The sequence below is a fragment of the Coffea eugenioides genome, chromosome 3 (assembly GCF_003713205.1).
Source record: "Coffea eugenioides isolate CCC68of chromosome 3, Ceug_1.0, whole genome shotgun sequence".
Classification (NCBI taxonomy): Eukaryota; Viridiplantae; Streptophyta; class Magnoliopsida; order Gentianales; family Rubiaceae; genus Coffea; species Coffea eugenioides.
The window spans coordinates 13,196,383-13,215,425 of record NC_040037.1 but is presented as its reverse complement, the minus strand read 5'-3'; the positions used below and the strand labels follow the sequence as shown (position 1 = coordinate 13,215,425).

The window sequence follows — 19,043 nt, the reverse complement described above, 5'->3', positions numbered from 1 at the left end:
GATCCACATCTCCAAATTCAGGCCCGTCAACTTCATCAAGGTCCATCGAGCGCAAACCCATTTTTCAGCCCAAATCATCAAACACTTCTTTCCTTCACTTTCTCTTTTCTAAACCTGATATGACTTTCCAATTATTCTAGGTAGGGGTGGCAATTTTCAATGCAACTTGAAAAAACTACACGAAGCTACCATGAAATTAATGGATTTGGGTTGAACTTTCACGGGTTCGATTTAGAATCGGGTCGAACTCGATGAATCAGAAAAGAAAATAGGTGGAATTCAGATCATCCACGGGTTGACCTGATAATCCGTTTATGAATTAAAAGTAATTTAATGAATCTAAAAATATTTTATCTAACTAAATTAAGTTATTCTTTTTTTCCCAAAGGCATTAACCACTTAATCCTAAATGAATTTGTTTAACTTGTGTGAAGTTGGAATTATTATGCTTGGACAAAAGAAAATAGGTGGAATTCAGATCATCCACGGGTTGACCTGATAACCCGTTTATGAATTAAAAATATTTTAATAAATATAAAAATATTTTATCTAACTAAACTAAGTTATTCTTTTTTCCCAAAGGCATTAACCACTTAATTCTAAATGAATTTGTTTAACTTGTGTGAAGTTGGAATTATTATGCTTGGACAAGTGATGTATTATATTATTTTCTACTTTTATAGTGTGTTAATTTATTTTAAATCTGGTTTCGGATAAAACACTTCTATGGTGTTTTAGTTTATTTCAGATCTGGTTTGGGATTATTTTATCGAAATTTTTATTACTTGATTATGTAATTAGTCTTGTGCGAAATTAGTTCTGTTAAAAACAATAGTGGTAAATTAGTAAATTGAAATTATGTTTCAGGTGACCTGCCAACCCAAAAATTTTGGATTCAGGTTAAGTATCTTGACCCACTGCCGATTCGAGGGTCGTGTTCGGGTCAGCGTGTTGTCTATTGTACATGGGTCTCAACCTAACCTGTCAATTCGTTTCTGACCAGAATGCCACCCCTAATTCTAGGTTCCAATGCATGTGTGTGTTTTTTTTTAAAATATTATTTAATTGCATATTAAACACGTTTTTCACTCACTTTTTATTTTTTATTTTACATAAATTATATCACAAAAATACTACAATAATTATTTCAAATAATCTTCTATCCAAACATCTTTGTACTTTGTTATCTCTTTTATTTCTTGCTCCATTTGTTTGTGGAATAATTTAAAATCTCTGTTTTTCTTCCTCACTATGCCATCAAAAATATTAAAAAAGTTAAAAAAAAAAAGAGTAAAATTCAGGAATGAAATACTTACCTGCTAGCTCTAGCGAAGGTGAGATTTGTTTCTCCTTTAATTATCTGCACTAATTTTAAGACTGAAATTGAGGAAGATCCCTGCATCATAAGAGATGGATGTGGCCTCCACTTGCATAAATCGTGTCATTTTTTATCTGAAGTTGCTCCTGAACAACTTCCCAAAACACCATGAGTGTTATTGCTAGTATATTAATGCACATACATATATTGAACTTATACAAATTAGAAAAGATAAATACATCATTTTTTTCCGAAACTCAACACCTAAAAGAAATATCTTTTTGGTCAGTTGGGGCACAGTTACAAACTTAGTGAGGTAAGAATAATTTCTTTTTTACCTAATATAAGCATTTTTTTTTAAATTTTGGCCACAATTGGACTTACATGGCTCTTCACCCAGGCTGGTGTGGATTTCATCGCAACATATGGTTCAAAATGTATACTGCTGGATCATAAGTTTGAATCCGAGATACGCAGCTTTAGGAGTCCAGAAGTTTTAAATCGCATTTTACTTCATCATGTTGAAGAAATTTGTCGAAAATTGAAGCATGGAAGCCAAGTTCTTTGGAGAAGGATATCTATTTACTAATCAAATTGAAGCATGGAAGCCAAGTTCTTTGGAGAAGGATATCTATCCACTAATAAAAATGTGCTTTTCACTAATGGATCTACCTATTGGTGAGTGGGGCACGTGTCCTGACTGGCCAAAACAAAAAAATGATTATATTAGGTATAAATTTATTTTAATCTCACTAAATTTGTAACTGTATCCGAAGCAATGATGAAAATAATGCGGTGTTGAGTTTCGGTAAAATTTAGTGTTTATCCATGTCAATTTGTAGAAGTTCAATCTATGTATGTACATAGGAGTAATTTGTTGACAATAATTAATAGGATAAAATGCCCTAGTGGCCCTCAAATTGTTATAAAATTTAACTTTTGACCGTCCAATTATTAATTGATAAGTTTTAGTTCTCCAACTAATTAAAACATATAATCTTAATCCGTCCATCAACTTGAGATGTTATATTTAACAATAATAGCATAACATGTGCAACACTGGCCCTCAAACTATTATAAAATTCAACTTTTGGTTTTCCACCTATTAACTAATAAATTTTATCACTCCAACTAATTAAAACATGTAGGATCTGTTTCGATTAGTTATTTTTTGGAGGTGTTTTTCAAAAACTTTACTTTAGCTGTGTATATAAAAAACTTTTAGTGTAAATATTTTTTGGATTGTTTTTAGAGGTATTTTTAAAATATATTTTGGGTTATTTTTATAATTTACAACTTTTTGGGGTATCTTTTTTTCAAATTTTACACCTCCCTCCTCCTCTCCCCTCTCTCCTTTCTCTTCCTCTCCTTCTCCCCTTTCTTTCCTCCTTCTCTTCCTCCTCCTCCTCCTCCTCCCTCTTTTCTCTCCCTTCTTCCCCCTCCCCTCCTTTCCCCCAACCCCAAACCCCTCTCCCACTCGTGAGTAGTGGCTGCGACTCTAGCCACCACTCTAGCTGTGACCTTCTTAGTCACTACTAGAAAGGTCGCGACCAGAAGCCATGAGTCGCGGCTTTTGGCCGTGACCTTCTAGTTGCGATCAAATTTGGTCACGACCAGGAAGATTGCGGTTAGTGGAGGGGAGGGGGAATTAGGGGGGCAGGGAAAAGGAAGGGAGAAGGAGAGAGACGAGGGGGAAGAAGGGAGAAAGAGGAGGAAAGAGGGAGGAAAGATGGGGGGAGAGAGAGAAAGAGAGGAGAAAGAAGGGAGGGTCATGGGTGTGGGTGTGGGATAGTGGCAATAAGGTGGTGGCGGTGATGGTGGAGAGTGATGGGTGGTGGTGGTGGTATTGGTATATATATATGTATATATATTGTATATTTGGAATTATTTTTGATATATTGTATGGATGTGGTATTTTTGGAATTATTTTTATTTATATATAACTTTCCAAAAATTGAGGAATCCAAATAGAGACATAATCCTAGCCCTTCCATCAACTTGAGTCATTATGTTGAATGGAAACTTCACCATGTACGCAGCAAGGGCATAACCGAGGGCTATTTTCATCTTCATAAGACAGGTGTTAGGGTAAACTTGTTTTGACTCACAAACTAGTTTACCAAATCTCTAATTGCTGAACTTTACCAAAATCAATTGAAAACCGAAAATCGAAATAGAAATTCTAGCAAGAATAGGCAACTTGAAAAATTGAGTTGTCTTCATCTGGAATTTAACTCATTTTTGGTATTGTTCTAGATTAATTGGGTTCATGTAGTTCTTTTAATGACATAAATTTGGCATATAATTCATTTTTTGGGAATATTCCAACAAGCCTTGGTTCCCTTCCGAGATTGAATTTTCTAAATCTCTCAAATAATCAATTCTCTAGGGAGATTCCTCCAAACTTTACATTACTACATCTAAACTTTCTTTATTTGTCTAACAACTAGTTGGTTGGGCATATCTTGGATTCTTTATCAGTAGATGTTTCACTTCGAATTAACGACTCAAGTTGACAGAAGGCCTAGACAAGTTAGAAAGGCAAAAGTTGACATTTGTAATAGTTTAAGAGCCACGGGAGCATTTTACCCATCTCATGAATCCTACATCTCTGCTAACCATAATGACTCAAGTTGACGGAATGATTAGAATTATATGTTTTATTTAGTTAGAAAGCTAAAACTTATCAATTAATAGTCGAAGGGTCAAAAATTAAATTTTATAATAGTTTGAGGACCATTGGAGCATTTTCACCAAATTAATAACATACACAAGTAACATATACAATTTGTCAATTAAATAAGATATAATATCAGCAACCTCCCCTAAAGTTTTTCTTAATATCACTGAGCATTCCTAAACTTTTAAAAGTATCACCTACCTCCCTTACTTTTGTCAAGTAAATAATGTTGGACGAATTCAACAATCTTATTGATGAATTTTTTTTTATCAAAAAGAACTTTTGCTAAAATGATCAAAATGTATCTATTAAATCCAAATTACATTTGGACTTGAGAAGGACATGTTCGATACTTTGCGTAAAAATTGGTGCGAAAATTAAATCCGGCTGTGCCATTAACAGCGGCTTGTCATGCAATAATTCGCAGGAGCGGGCACCCAATTTTAAAGTCCAAAAGCAGTGAGCCCACCACTAACTAATGCCTCCACCACCCTCTTTAATTTTTCATTTACACAATTTCAAATCCTAAAACCATCAAAGTGTGTAAAAAATGAGGCCATTGCCATCCCATACATAACCTAGAAAGGAGAGAGAGAGAGTGAAAGAAATAGTAGCAGATCTCAGCCAAATTATTCAGCCATGGCAACCAGTACTCCAGTTAACATCCCCTCCAAAATGAAGGCCTGGGTCTATGGCCAATATGGGAAACCCGAAGATGTCCTTAAATTGGAATCCGAGGTTGATGTTCCTGACGTAAATGATAACCAGGTCTTGATCAAAGTAGTTGCTGCGTCCCTGAATCCAGTCGACTTCAAACGCATGTATGGTGAATTCAAGGCCACTGATTCTCCTCCGCCGGTAAACACCCTGTTTTTTTTCTCTGGAAAAAATTGTTGTTTGTTTTAGTTACTAGATAGATAGTCCTTGTGTAGATTTACTGTTTTTTTTTTTTTTGGTTTTTTGATCGGGTAGACTGTAGCGGGATATGATGTGGCGGGCGTGGTGGTTAGAGTTGGAAGCAAAGTGAAGGAATTCAAGGTCGGGGATGAAGTATACGGAGACGTTCACGAGCATGCTTTGAACCCAAAGGGATGTGGGACATTGGCGGAGTACACTGCAGCGGAGGAGAAGGTATTAGCTTTGAAGCCCAAGAATCTGAGTTTTGCCGAGGCAGCTAGTCTTCCTCTTGCCGTTGAAACAGCATACGAGGGCCTTGAAAGGGCTAGGCTTTCAGCTTGTGAATCAGTTCTTGTCCTGGGTGGTGCTGGTGGAGTTGGAACTTTCACCATTCAGGTATTTTATGCGTTCACTTTTTCCTCTTAATTTTCAATACTTTAAAACACCTGGAAAAAATCAGACCTAGTTGGTCAGTTCCAAGGAATTAGTGTTAATTTTTGAGAACCAATAAACAACAAGTGGTAGCATTTCCGTACTAAGTCATCCTTGGCAGAGACAATGAACCTTCCTAGCAAAAAAATTAGTGTATGTATGTATCAATCAAATTTTCAGATTTGGCAGAACCTTCATAGCAATTTTAGGTTTGGCTTTTGAGTTGCTAGATAAATTAAAAGTAGTTCTGAAGACTACTGACCTTTTATAGGGGTGTTAATTAGGCTTTAGAATCGAATTTTGGCAAGCTCATTCTACACTCACAAATTATACAAGTTTTTGTGTTTCGAATTCAAATTAAAAAAATCAAACTCAACTCGCACTATTTTATGAGTTTTAGACTCAAATTGGGTTCGACTCAAACTCATAATTAAATACATAATTATATATAATATATATTATGTAATTATGAATTACTATAAATTTATATATAAATTATTAACATTTTATATCTTAATCGAGTTTGAACTTAATATGACCCAAGTTCAACTCATATTTAATTCGACATAATATTTATATCCAATCTCAGCGGGTTTAATTAAGACTTAGGCTCAATGGCCTTTTTTTGGGTCCCATTGACAGCCTAACTTTTGCTTAGAACCGAAGATAAATCATAGTACTACCTAAATTCATGCATGACTGAAACGATTTCTTGATATGCGGCAGCTGTCAAAGCATGTGTTTGGTGCATCCAAAGTAGCAGCAACTTGTAGCGTTGGGAAACTGGAGTTACTTAAAACCTTAGGGGCTGATTTGGCTATCGACTACAAAAGCAACAAGTATGAAGATTTGCCAGAGAAATTTGACGTGGTATATGATACCGTTGGTAAGAATGAATCCCTTGCTCTCTGTTCTGGACAGTAGGTAAAAGTTCTGGTGCTAACTAGCAATTCATTTTGCAAATGTGCGAAAATGAGCAGGTGAGGCTGATAGGGGTATCAAGGCTTTAAAAGAAGGCGGAAGAGTGGTGACAATCGTGGGGGGCCAGTCGGTGGTTCCCCCTGCTTTCGTGTTTGTGGTCACTTCAACTGGTTCTGTCTTAACCAGACTCAAACCTCTCATAGAGGAGAAGAAGCTGAAGCCGGTGATGGACCCTAAAAGCCCTTTCCCATTCTCTCACACCATTGAAGCATTTTCCCATCTTCAATGTGGCAGAGCTACCGGCAAGGTGGTCATATATCCGATTCCATGATCAAGAATCATTGCCCTCTCCAATACCTGAACGCAATCATGGCCTTTTACTAATAAGAATTCTAGATTGCCATTCTTTCTTTTCTTTTAATATGGTACTAGTAGCATGGATAGACATGTAAGTAGAAGGGAGAGTTGGATTGGGTGGTAAAGTGGAAAGGAATATAAACAGAAACCAAGACCATTTATATATATATAAAAAAAAAGACATGTATTGGAATAAATGAAAAGATATTGCTGTTTTACTTGTTTCACTAATAATAATAATAAAATGTAATTGCTAGTAGTTCTATTAAAAACAAAGTGTCTCAAATTACACCAACAACTCATATTACAAATCAAAGTGCTCTAGACCACATATACATTCACTCTTTCTTTCTTTTTTTTTTGAATTAATCTTTCCTACACTGACAGTGTATACACTATCAGCATTGGATAAATAATAATTATACAAAATTTGAATTTGAAATTCAACTTTTGCATACATGTCATGAATTTAACGATAATAATGTATATACCGTCAGTGTAGGAAAGATTTACTCTTTTTTTTTGGTTGGGTGTGCGGATATTCTAAAGCACCAATCCCACTTTTACAGCTAAGAAGCCAATGCATAGGTACATATTGCTCCTACAATGACATTAATATTGATTGAAACCACAGTAATTTGGGATGAATTATTGACTTTAGGGTGAAAAACATTCAAAATTAAATTTTGAGGTGCAATTTCATAGTTATTAATAACTTTAAAGCACAAAATATTCGAAAATAAAAGTTTGAGATACAAATATCATTCAAAAGGGCGCAAAATGAAATTTTAGTTGCTTAACAAACAATCTTGTTTCTTAGACCCGAGATGTGGGATAAACCAACCCTCAAAGTCTTCTTTTTTCTTTTTTTTGGACATAGAAATGAGTGATTTCAACTTAGAAGATTTGTCAATCGAGATGCTCAAAAGTTTTCTTTTATTGTCTGAAGTGCAACTTCAGTAGTAGTTATGACAATATGTCCATTATTAGTTGAGACTTTCTCGTTCACGTGATTCCCTCAGCTTTAGTTGATTCCCTCAGCTAGTGATGGACATATTGTCATAGATAATAAGTCATCATTAGTTGATTCCCTCTGCTTTAGTGATGGTTATAATGCCACAAAATCGTTGCATAATTACGTAGTGGTTTTCTGGCTGGCAGAGTTTAACTTGAGAAAAGCACGATTAAACTACCATTATCGTTGTCTGGAATCCATTTTGATGCCAATTCCATCCTGAAAGTACCCAACGCTGAACTGAAGTGTGGGAATCTGTCATCTTATTTGCTTTGCTAGTTTTGAGTTGGTTCGAAGGAGATTATGTCTTACGAGGAGGGAAGGGGAAAAAATGGAGTTTGTTAATTGATTAATGTTCCTACCAATTGAATCGAGTCTTGAGGACTCTTAGTATTTTATAGTTTTGCTTTTTCATGTATCAAGGTTTGAGGACTTTGTTAAGATGTAGTAATTATTTTCATTCAACTCAAAGAATAAGTTAAACTAAAATATCAAATAAAGTCATTTTACAAGTTTCTTAATAATTAAAGATAAAATTGTTATTTCGTAAAATTGTTATTTGTAATTATAGGATGTAAAAATTATTAAGCAACAATGCTTGAATTCTCAAAGAAACTATCAATTGAAAATTAGAGTTTTTTTTTTTTTTTTTGTATTGCCCCCTTTCTGTTCTTTTTCTCTCTTTGACTATGGTAACTAGGCCAACATGCAAGAAAGTCTTACCTAATTAATGAAAAGGAAAAATCTTGGTTAAATTTATTTATCCTCAGTTGATTTAGCACTTTTTCACATAAATCTTCTATAATTTAAAATTATAAACAAATCTCTCGTAATTTAGATTAAAATATCAAAGTAACAAAAATGATCCTCAACAATGGTGCCAAACGAAATGTCAAGAGTGCTTTAATGTAAAGACAACAATTATTTGTTAACGGTTGAGGTTATACATAGATTTTCAAAACATGTGAGGGTTATATTAGAAAGAACTGATCTGTAAGGTGCAAAAGTGTAATTTATCCTATATTTATATATGTTAGCCACTAAAGTCATTTTAAGTTTTTAATGGGAATAATCTTATCATTTTGGGTAATTCTATCATGAAGGGCAATCTTCATCATTTTGACACTGTACTTCAAAGCATGGGAGTTAGTGTACATTTTGTCGTATGACAATTATACAAAAAGGCACTAAACTACAGAGGTTAAAGTATAATTTATCCAAAAATCTTTAAATGGAAAAGCAAGTCTAGTTGCGGGTTCTTTGTTAACGGACAATGCCACACTGGTCCGTCACAACTAGAAATCAGTATAAAAAACTTCAGGGCCTTATGTATAGCTTTAAAATTATACCAGGTTTATTATGAAAACTTCTTCTCTACAGCACTTGATTGATACAGATCAAAATTACTATAGGGTAAAAAACAAAAAAACCTCTGGTGATAAATCTAATATACATAAAAGTCCCCAATAGTTTTAAAACGTACAATACGATATCTCATACTTTAAACTAAATTGTAAAGGTGACGGAATCCATTAAACTTAACGGAAATGGACGAAATGACCAAAATTCCCTGACATAATTAAGCAAAAAACAGTTCAAAAAAATCATTTGTTTTATTCTCTAGATAGAGAGAATTGAGGGTTAAAGGGTAGAATAGGTATATTTGTTAAAAATTAGGTATAAAATTTTTTTTTCAGGATCCAATAAGTCATTTCCGTTAAGTTTAACGGATTCCGTCACCTTTACAGTTTAGTTCAAAACATGAGGTGTCATGTTGTACGTTTTAAAATCACGAGGGACTTTTCTGTATATTAGATTTATGAGAGGAGATTTTTTTATTTTTTACCCTATTACTATGGCATCTCACTGTTCTCGACCGATCACGAGAACAGTATTGATGCAACAAATGAAACTTGCGAATTCCTTCTATCATTCTATCCAACACATTTTTTGGAATCCAGTGGTTGGTTACTTGAAAAAATCCCCATTCCTCCCGTGCTTGCTTTATTTGAGCAAGTACGCTTTTGCTGTTATCTTCACTTCTTATTTCACTGAGATCTATGATCGGAAGCTGTACCTCGAGATGACAATTGTTTAACCCACTAATGAGCTCTTCAGCTGGCTGAATAAGGATTTTGGGAAGACTAGCAACACCTGCATCGACAAGACCTTTCACATCAGCTTTTGTATCGTCGAAAGCCTTCAGATCTTTGAAACGATCACCATCTGCAGAAGCCATTTGAGTTGCAATTTCTTCGACACACGATCTCTGCATATCCTTTACAGGTCTGGTCTAAATGAAGCTTAACTCATACAAACTTACTTGAAGCCTCCATTCGAGCTTCGATTTTTTATACACATGAACATGGGCTGACATAATGTCATCCTAGCATTCTTGTATTCACTGTTAATTGAAATTTTGTTTTTGTACGTGTGACATGCATTCAATCCCAATAGTATAAAAAGTTTAAAACTCTGTGCGTGAGAGTAATCAATCCACAAATTAGATATCTACCATTGCACTATTCTACAGTAGGTGAATAATGGGTCGGATTAATGCCATTATTGAAATAGTCTTCGAGGATCAACTTGGAACATCTTTCTTGGTTTGGAGAATCAATTTGAATTTTAATTTTTTTATCAGTTTGAGGAACCAGTTAATATTTTCTACAACTTTAGAAGACCAAATTGAGACTTTTTCAATATGAGGAACCAGATTAAGATGTTTTGCTACTTTAAAGAATCACATCGAAATTTTTTGAATTTCAAGGGCTAAATTGAGATTTTGAATCATCGTGGAGGACAAATAAAGTTAGCCATTTGATATGAGTGGTCCTTCACAACCGACACATTGAAACTAACCCTTTAAGGCTTAGATGTTGAAAAAGGTTTTTGTGGTCGCCATATAAACAATTGAAGTAACCGGAAAGAGACACTAGGCTATTCTCAAAACAAGAACATCCTAGATACAAACTTGACTGTTCCTTTTTACTAGTCTAAAAATTTTAGAATTTTGAAGGGCTAACACAAGAATCCATTGAGTCATTCTTGCAAAACTTTCAGTCCTGACTCCTGACTCAAAGATGAGAAATCATTCCAAGGAAAAAAATTGAGCCATTTATATATTTTTTTCCCCCTCTTTTGCTTCATCCTTTTGTTTTGAAACAGTGCGTACATCTAACTCATCAATCTCTTCATATTCAGGGAAATCTTTTGTTAAATAAACGAAATTGATGTATTTCAGACAGGTAATTGAGGGGAATGACGAAACTAATAGTAAGCGCTATAAATGAAATATGTCCAACAGAAGAAGAGGGAGGGGAGAGGCACAATATTCCATGAATTTAAAGAAACACAATTGCTTTTGTATGTGAATCGGTTGCATGGGCAAAGGACTACAAGTTAGCATGCGTGCAAATCTGTCTAAATCAACCTCCTAGAATTCAATACTCAGTTTATTAGTTGGAATTGATTACAAATCCAGTTTGCCTGAATATTGTTCCTTATTTGTTTCTCCTGATCTAATAATTAATTCCCTTAATGTTAGGTGGCTTGACAATGGCATTGGCAATGATTTGTGGACACATGTAAGAAGCTGAAATGATTGCACCCGTTTTGGATTTTGACCTTTTTTTTCCTCCCTTCTTTTTCTAAATCAGATGGACTTCTTACCGAACAAAAGTAATTCATTGAGTTTGCTCGCATCGATCAAACTTGTTGGTTGATGTTTATATCTCCATCTACATCATTGATTTCACTTTATTTAGTAAACCATATGATACAACTATTCTCAAATGAAGTGTCTCTGTTAACCTCTTTGCAATCACTCAAATGGTGTTGCTGCCTCGCCTAGGTCTGGGTTACCCAAATTGATTCTTGCACGTAAATTCAACCATCTTGGACCATGTGGCCTGTATCAAAGAAAAGTAGTGTGAGGGTTAACACTAATTTATCCTTAAATTTACGTAAACTATCTTCAAGTGAGCCAGATGGATCTCTTAATACAACGTGTCCTTCAAGAAAGGAAAATCGATTACGTTTTAGAAAATAAGAGTAAGATAAATAGACCGATGTTCTAGAGATTACAGGTGCAAAAATACATCGGTCATAAAGTATGACTAATTAGGCTTCTTTTTTTAATCAATTTGATGGACCAAATTGATACATACATACATATATATATATATATATTGCTATTTTCAATTTGAGGAACCAAATTAAGATGGTTTGCTACTTTGGAGAACCGCATCCAAATTTCCGAGTAGCTTAGTAGAATTTTTTTCCCTTAATAATGAATTTTGACATATTTAATCATGGCCATTAATTAATCCTTCCCTAATGCCACCAGAGCAGCCGGCCATAGGTAGGCCTGTCAGTCTGCCTTAATGAGTCGGACTTTCATAAACTCAAACTCAACTCATTTAATTTGGAATATTTTCGGATTTCGGGCTGTGAGTTTCGGTTTTATAAATGTGAAACTCATACTCAACTCACATAATATTCAGGTTGTGAGCCTTAATCGGGTTTAGCCAAACTCACTTATTACTCCTTAATTTTCTTAATATAATTACTATAACTATTAAGTTGTAAAACTAATTTAACATTTACAAGACTATAATATTAAAACTAAAAATGAACAAATAATAGTTCTTAAAAAGTATATAAATCAAAACTTTTTCAACAATATTTATATTTAATTCGTTCAAAATGCATGAAAAATAGTAATAAAACATGCGATTATAAGCCAATACATCTTTAAAGTATAAACTTTTTTTATAATCTTGTGATTTGACTCCAAACATGCTTGAAAATTTATATTTGTAGATAAAAAAGAAATCAATCAATATTATGCCAACACAAAAATTTATTCAAACAATAAGAAAAGTTAGAAATTCAGTTATGCATCACTAATATTGGCTCTCAAGAAAGCTCAGGAAAGAGTCTTTAGATATATTTTTATATTTTGTAATATATATATAGTATTTAATAATAATATATTTGGATATATAATTATACATAATATCAAAATATAAATATTATATATATAGATAATTAAACCTAATAGAGTTCAAGCTCGCCTCATATTTAATTCGGACTTAATTTTTAGGTTCAATCTCAGATCGGCTCACTAAAATATTAGGTTCATCGGGCTTTTTATAGGGCCAAACGACCCGAACTCGGGTTAGCCCAGTCCCATTGACACCTAGCTATAAAATGCCATATTCCTAAAGCAGTATTCACTTGCTAAAAAAAAGTCAACTCTGCTCCGTTGTACTCTTTCCACTTCCACTGTGTCTGTGTTTTTTGGTCTGAAAATGGCAGCGGCTGCAGCAGCAGAAGTGAAAGTGCCAAGAATCAAGCTGGGCTCGCAAGGTCTTGAAGTTTCAGCTCAAGGACTGGGCTGCATGGGCATGTCAGGCTCCTACGGGCCGCCGAAGCCCGAGCCTGATATGATCAAACTCATCCACCATGCTATTAGCAGAGGTATCACCCATCTTGACACCTCCGATCTCTATGGACCTCACACCAACGAAATACTCATTGGCAAGGTACCATATTTGCAAATTTTCTGCTGTTGTGATCTATGCAGGAACTCTTGTACTTTTAATTTCTAAAAGAGCATATTTGTAAATATTTTATTTAGGTAAATTATACTTAATCCCCTGCACCTCAAAATTTGTCTCCCTATGTGCCCCCTTAATTTTGTTTGTCAGCACTTAAACTCCATTTGTTTAAATTGTAAGTATTATTAGTCAAATATGACATTGTTCTTCCTTTTTTCTTCTTCAACTTTTCATGTTACTGCCTTTTCAGTTTGTCCTCCTTTATAAACATGGGATGAATTACTTTGATTTTGATTTTGGTGCAATTTTGTATAAAATGATTTTTGCTATGAAGTTATTGATTTATTATGAGCCATGCGTTGTATATTTACAAAATTCTGCTAGTTAAACATTCACTTGAGCAAGCCTTCCAAACATGAGCAATATAATTCTCTATGGGTGCATTGGGTAAATTTGAAGTCTAGAAATTGAAATCTAATCTAAAGTCTGAATCCATAAAGTAATTAAATTGTTAAGTACTAAATTTGATACGTTTGAGTGTATGTCACATCAAGTGATCAATGAATAACTTATCACTTATTTTTTGAAGCAAGTTTTGCTTAAAAAATTCAATGTCATTTAATTAATTCAGATATTCAATTTTTGGTTATCAAACGTGTCTAAATATATTAAGATCTGAATTTATTAATTTTAAGTGTTAAATTGGGTTATCAGGACCTATAATTATTAAGTAACCAAGCAGACAACATGTTTGGTGTATAATAGTAATTAATTTTCAATTTGTCTCGTTATTCTTTGGTAAAGAACTCTTTGAATTAATAATAATAATTTTCTCATACACGGGAATCAAAATAATTGAAGTTTTATCTCTACAATTGAGATATGTCACCTTCTAAGAGAAAGGAAAGGGAAGGAAACATGGGGGAAAAATAGGGAAAGGGCAAAGTGATGATAAAGAAAATTGGAAGTAGCAAAATGACACAAGTGAATTATTGCAAGGGGTTAAGTGTAAATTATGTTTATTTTATTAGTCTATTTAACCAGAAAGATTGGGCTCTTTTAAGGCGCCAATCAAAAGTTCCAATTGCTGGAAATAACATAAAAACTTAGACTTTGTTTGGTTTGGCATTTTTGGAGGTGGTTCATGAAAATTTTATTGTAGTTTTTTTTTCTTGTTGAAAAAATATACTTGTAAGAGAAAAAAAAGTGGTTGAAAAAAAATTGAGAGTTTTTTTTAATAAATTGTTTTCTAAATAGCTCAGTCACCCAAAATTTTCAGTATTCCGACAATGGCATCCATGTGGTGTCAATTGTCAAACTTGCAACAAAGTTGAGAAAAGAAGGTGGTAGGTCTAGCTCTTTTTTAATACGTTGAATAGCTCTATCTCATTAGAAGGATTTAGAACTCTTCTACCATCTCTTTATTTTCTTTTTTTTTTCCTTCAAAATTCTACATCATAATGGAGTTGGTAAAATAGTACTATTTTCGTCTTTGATGTTAAAATTTTCATCAATTTATGGAAAGTTTACTATTTCTCTAATAAGAGATAGTAAAATTTACTTTTTATGAGCAGTAAAGTTTTAAAGATTATGAAAAAAGAATTGTACGAAGGAACAGAGGGGAAAAGAAAGGTAAGAAAATGGATGGATTGTATTTGGATTGATTTTGAGAGGGGAAAGGAGAGGAAAACGGAAAGAAAAGGAAATGGATGGATTGTGTTTTGCTCAGACATCATTTCCATACAAAAGTAGACGGAAACAGAGGGAAAGAAAATCTTGTTGATGATTTTCTAGTAAAATGCCTCAAGCGCCCAAATTTTACATAAACTTGCCATTTGTGAAACCTGCTTTAGATATGAATGGTGGGATGCAACAGCAGGCTAGGAATGTTTGACTAAGCAACTTATGTAAATATTTTATCGTTAAGTAAAGTTCCTCTTTTGCTGTTCAAAAAAAAAAAAAAAGAGGAAAACCATTCCTTTCATGTCTGTCATTCTACCAAACAGTATATTTAGGTTTTCTTTCTTTCCCATCCATATCTTATCCAAATAAGACAAATGAGAACTATTTTCCTCTACTTTCCTTTCCTTTCTTTTTCACTAGGATGTTTTATTTATTTATCTTTCCTTTCCTTTGATCCAAATGGTTCCTAAAAGGGCACTAATTAATCTACATTGATCAGTTCCCTACTTTTGTATTAATGTGCATGTGCACGATTCTGTGTACTTCATGTTGTGCATCAAATCTTGTGAATGAAAAAGCTAGATTGTCAATTTAAGTTGAAGAAATATAAAACAAAAAGAGAAAATGGATTGGGTCCTTTAAGAGTATCAGACTTCTAAACTCCAAGGATTACATAATTTTCATATCCTTTGCTATATAAAGAAGTGGGATAGCCTTAACAATGAAGTGTTGGAAAAACTCCAGAGGGACTTTGCCATCCATGAAGTCACAAATCCACTTGCTATACCATGCAATAATGTGCATGTCCTTGATGATTAATATAATGAAACCATGGTTCTAGGCGTTGAAGGAAGGAATAAGAGCGAAAGTGGAGCTAGCAACAAAATTTGCAGTCAGTTTTCAGGATGGGAAGTTTGATGTACGTGGTGATCCAGCCTATGTGAGGGCTTCTTGTGAAGCGAGTTTGAAGCGGCTTGATGTGGACTGCATTGATCTCTATTGTCAAGCTCGCATCGATACACGTGTGCCCGTTGAAGTCACGGTTTGCTCATTTTGCCTTTCTTGTATTTTAGCTCCACCTCATTCTTCATGAAACAAAAGTTTGATCAACTCCAAATTTAGAATAATTCAGTTTCATGCTATACATTGTACAGCTTTCTTTAGAGCCAAGAGACCTGAGCATTCTCTTTCTTTGAGATAGGCTATCTGCTTGAGTAATGATATGCTATTTACTTACCTTGTCAATCATTTTCAGTTGGTGCCTAAAGCACTGCGGATAGACATTTATTATTGATATCTAAAAAACATGGTACTCATTTTGTTCAGAGCACAGCTTTTTGTCTAATTGTGAAAGCCAGCTGCAACTGCCCCATTGACCTCTCCAAGCAATTCAAAGATTTCAGCAGCTTGCTTACATTAAGCTTTTATGAAACGATTTCTCTGTCTTCTTTTTCTCATGTAATCAGCAAAGAATTGTCTTGTTTTCCCTGAGTATTAGGTAGAAACTTTCTTGCAGTTTAATCACTCAAAATACAGGCAAGTATAAAGGAAATCAAGCAAAATTGGCAACTGATAATTGATATGTACAGCCACTATTATATATAGAAGTCAACAATGCCATGTAATCATATTGGAGGAGCATTATGTTGGCATGGTCCAGTAGAACTAAGTCCTCTGGTGGGCTGTACATAGAGAACTATCACTGGATGCTTATTGCCATTTTCATCAATTAGTGATTTTGTCCATGTCTTCGTTGAACTAGTGCAACTTTTACTTTTTGCACGTAATATTTCGATTATCTGCCTAAGTGTTGAATGTAATAAATCAGCTTAGCATCTTCTTGTCCATTGAAATTCTCTAGATAGGAGAGCTGAAGAAACTGGTTGAAGAGGGTAAAATAAAGTATATAGGTCTGTCTGAGGCCTCAGCTTCAACAATTCGAAGAGCACATGCTGTTCATCCAATAACAGCTGTACAGTTGGAGTGGTCATTGTGGACCAGAGATGTCGAGGAAGAGATTATTCCCACTTGCAGGTAGTGCATATATTCTGCTGAATTTTCTGCATGGTCTAGAAGAAATATGAAGTTCTCAATTCAGTTTTTGGTATAATCTTTCAGAGAGCTTGGCATAGGGATTGTTGCATACAGTCCACTTGGACGAGGTTTCTTCTCATCAGGTCCAAAGCTGAGCGAGAATTTGGCTGAAGGTGACTTCCGAAAGGTTTGTGCATATCCAAAACGATGGAGTTTTTGAGTATAGATTGTTTATAGTTCGAATAAGTTTCTCACTCATCTATTTTTACCACATTCAGTGGCAATCTTGCTTGATATCCCTACTCTTGTTTATCTGTTATATGTTGCTGCACTTTTTGATGTCCAATAATTTGATTAAGGCTAGTAATATGATCAAATTTAATCAAATTTCTATTAAGCTAGTAATTCAACGGGCGTTTTTTTGTCTCTCGAACAAGTCTTGAAGTCTTTAGTTGATTCAATGAATGCAGATTTTGGTGTCCTCTGTATTTAGTTCAAATTAAAAGATATAGCACTAGCTTTGTCAAATTTTAGATCTTATATTAATTGAAGGTTGTTATTGCCTGCTGGAAATTTATATAGTGGACAACAATCACAAGCAATGGATAGTATCGAATTTTAAAGTGCAAAGATGTCAAAACAGGAAAAAACTATGTCGCTTTTTAAGTGAACGTTTCTTTACAGTTTTGAGGGGAAATGGACCTTAGACTTCAACTTCATCATTTAGTCTCAGGCACAGAACTTATGTTGTCCTGTGAAACTATGATTTTTCCTTTACCATCAATCCTAAAACTGAGGTTCATTGGTCAGAAGTATACTTCATAGTAGTACCTCCTCCATCGTTCATGGTAGTACCTCCATCGTTCAAACAAACAAAAATTAGTTGATTTGTATTTCAAGTTTCCTCTCTGATGGGAAATGTGTCTCAGAACTTAACTCCAACAGTTGATGTTTCCTACTTGGAGTGTTCAGCCCACCTTGATGCATTGTTCTTTCCCCTGAACTTGTGCCCTTCAAACAGTATTTCTGATCATCTTGAAGTAATTAGTACCGTCTGTTCATTGCTCCCTCCCGATTTCTTGCATTATAGTTTCCCCTTTAATGGGAAATGTATCTCAGGATCTACCTTCTACAATTGATGTTCCACCTTACTGGATTGTTCCTTCCCCTGAACGTTGTACACCTCAAATAATACTATCAATCATCTTGAAGTTATTCATATTGTCTTCATTTGTAGACGACACATGCTTCACTCCCTTTTGCATTTCTGGCGTTACAGTTGCTTAAATTTTGAAATTCATACAATGCAGCATATGCCAAGGTTTCAAGCAGAGAATTTGGAGCACAACAAGAACTTGTATGAGCGGGCCAATGCCATTGCTTCAAGGAAGGGTTGTACTCCATCACAGCTAGCATTGGCCTGGATCCATCACCAAGGCAATGATGTTTGTCCCATACCTGGCACTACCAAGATTGAGAACCTCAATCAGAATATAGGAGCTTTGTCTGTAAAACTGTCAGCAGAGGAAATGGCAGAACTTGAATCTATTGCTTCTGCAGGAGTCAAGGGTGATAGGTATGGGCCTGGCATTAGTACTTGGCAAACTTCTGAAACTCCACCTTTGTCAACCTGGAAGAGGACATGAAGACATAGCTTTGTTGTGGCAATAATTCCTTCTAGCTATGTGCCTGATGGTGGATTTCACTATATTAAGAGTTGAGTGATATGTATTTGTTCCAATAAATTTCATCATACTATTGTCTCTAGAGTTAAGGCAAGTAAAGTTATAAGAAGAATGGAGTTTCTTCAGAGAGGTTGTAATGAATGAAGATATGGTCATGTAAAAAAAGCAGAACATAATTTTCCTTGCAATTGAATGCGTTAAGGGTCTGTTTGATTGGAAGTAAAATGTTTTCTTTAGGAAAATATTTTCCGTGGAAGTAATTTTCCATGAAAATCATTTCCCTTTCATCATTTTCAGGTGTTTGGTTAGTTTATTGAAAATATTTTCTTACTTCATTTTTCTGGTGTTTGTTTAACTTTTGAAATATTTTTATTTTTATCTCTATCTTTAATTTCTACACATTATAACTACATATTTCTTCCCATGCAAAATAAGAAAATTTATCACATTGTTTAAC

The 19,043-nt window shown here is 34.3% G+C and overlaps 2 protein-coding genes across 2 annotated transcripts; both read left to right on the top strand.

Moving 5' to 3' along the window:
• The first annotated feature begins 4,561 nt into the window (after positions 1-4,561).
• Positions 4,562-6,798, top strand: LOC113765674 (2-methylene-furan-3-one reductase-like). Its single transcript, XM_027309912.1, has 4 exons — positions 4,562-4,856; positions 4,971-5,291; positions 6,054-6,213; positions 6,308-6,798. Exons 1-4 carry the CDS (start codon positions 4,638-4,640, stop codon positions 6,577-6,579), a joined length of 972 nt encoding a protein of 323 aa, XP_027165713.1. The 5' UTR covers positions 4,562-4,637; the 3' UTR covers positions 6,580-6,798.
• A 6,103-nt stretch (positions 6,799-12,901) lies between these two features.
• Positions 12,902-18,773, top strand: LOC113767025 (probable aldo-keto reductase 2). Its single transcript, XM_027311197.1, has 5 exons — positions 12,902-13,169; positions 15,709-15,909; positions 16,729-16,901; positions 16,986-17,088; positions 18,212-18,773. Exons 1-5 carry the CDS (start codon positions 12,936-12,938, stop codon positions 18,545-18,547), a joined length of 1,047 nt encoding a protein of 348 aa, XP_027166998.1. The 5' UTR covers positions 12,902-12,935; the 3' UTR covers positions 18,548-18,773.
• The last annotated feature ends 270 nt before the right edge of the window (positions 18,774-19,043 follow it).

Excerpts from the sequence above, each read along its gene's own strand:
- LOC113767025 (XM_027311197.1), top strand. The coding sequence starts at position 12,936 with ATGGCAGCGGCTGCAGCAGCAGAAGTGAAAGTGCCAAGAATCAAGCTG. Across the intron at positions 16,902-16,985 it reads GAGATTATTCCCACTTGCAG|AGAGCTTGGCATAGGGATTG; the intron begins GTAGTGCATATA and ends ATAATCTTTCAG. Across the intron at positions 17,089-18,211 it reads CTGAAGGTGACTTCCGAAAG|CATATGCCAAGGTTTCAAGC; the intron begins GTTTGTGCATAT and ends CATACAATGCAG.
- LOC113765674 (XM_027309912.1), top strand. The coding sequence starts at position 4,638 with ATGGCAACCAGTACTCCAGTTAACATCCCCTCCAAAATGAAGGCCTGG. Across the intron at positions 4,857-4,970 it reads CCACTGATTCTCCTCCGCCG|ACTGTAGCGGGATATGATGT; the intron begins GTAAACACCCTG and ends TTGATCGGGTAG. Across the intron at positions 6,214-6,307 it reads CGTGGTATATGATACCGTTG|GTGAGGCTGATAGGGGTATC; the intron begins GTAAGAATGAAT and ends GAAAATGAGCAG.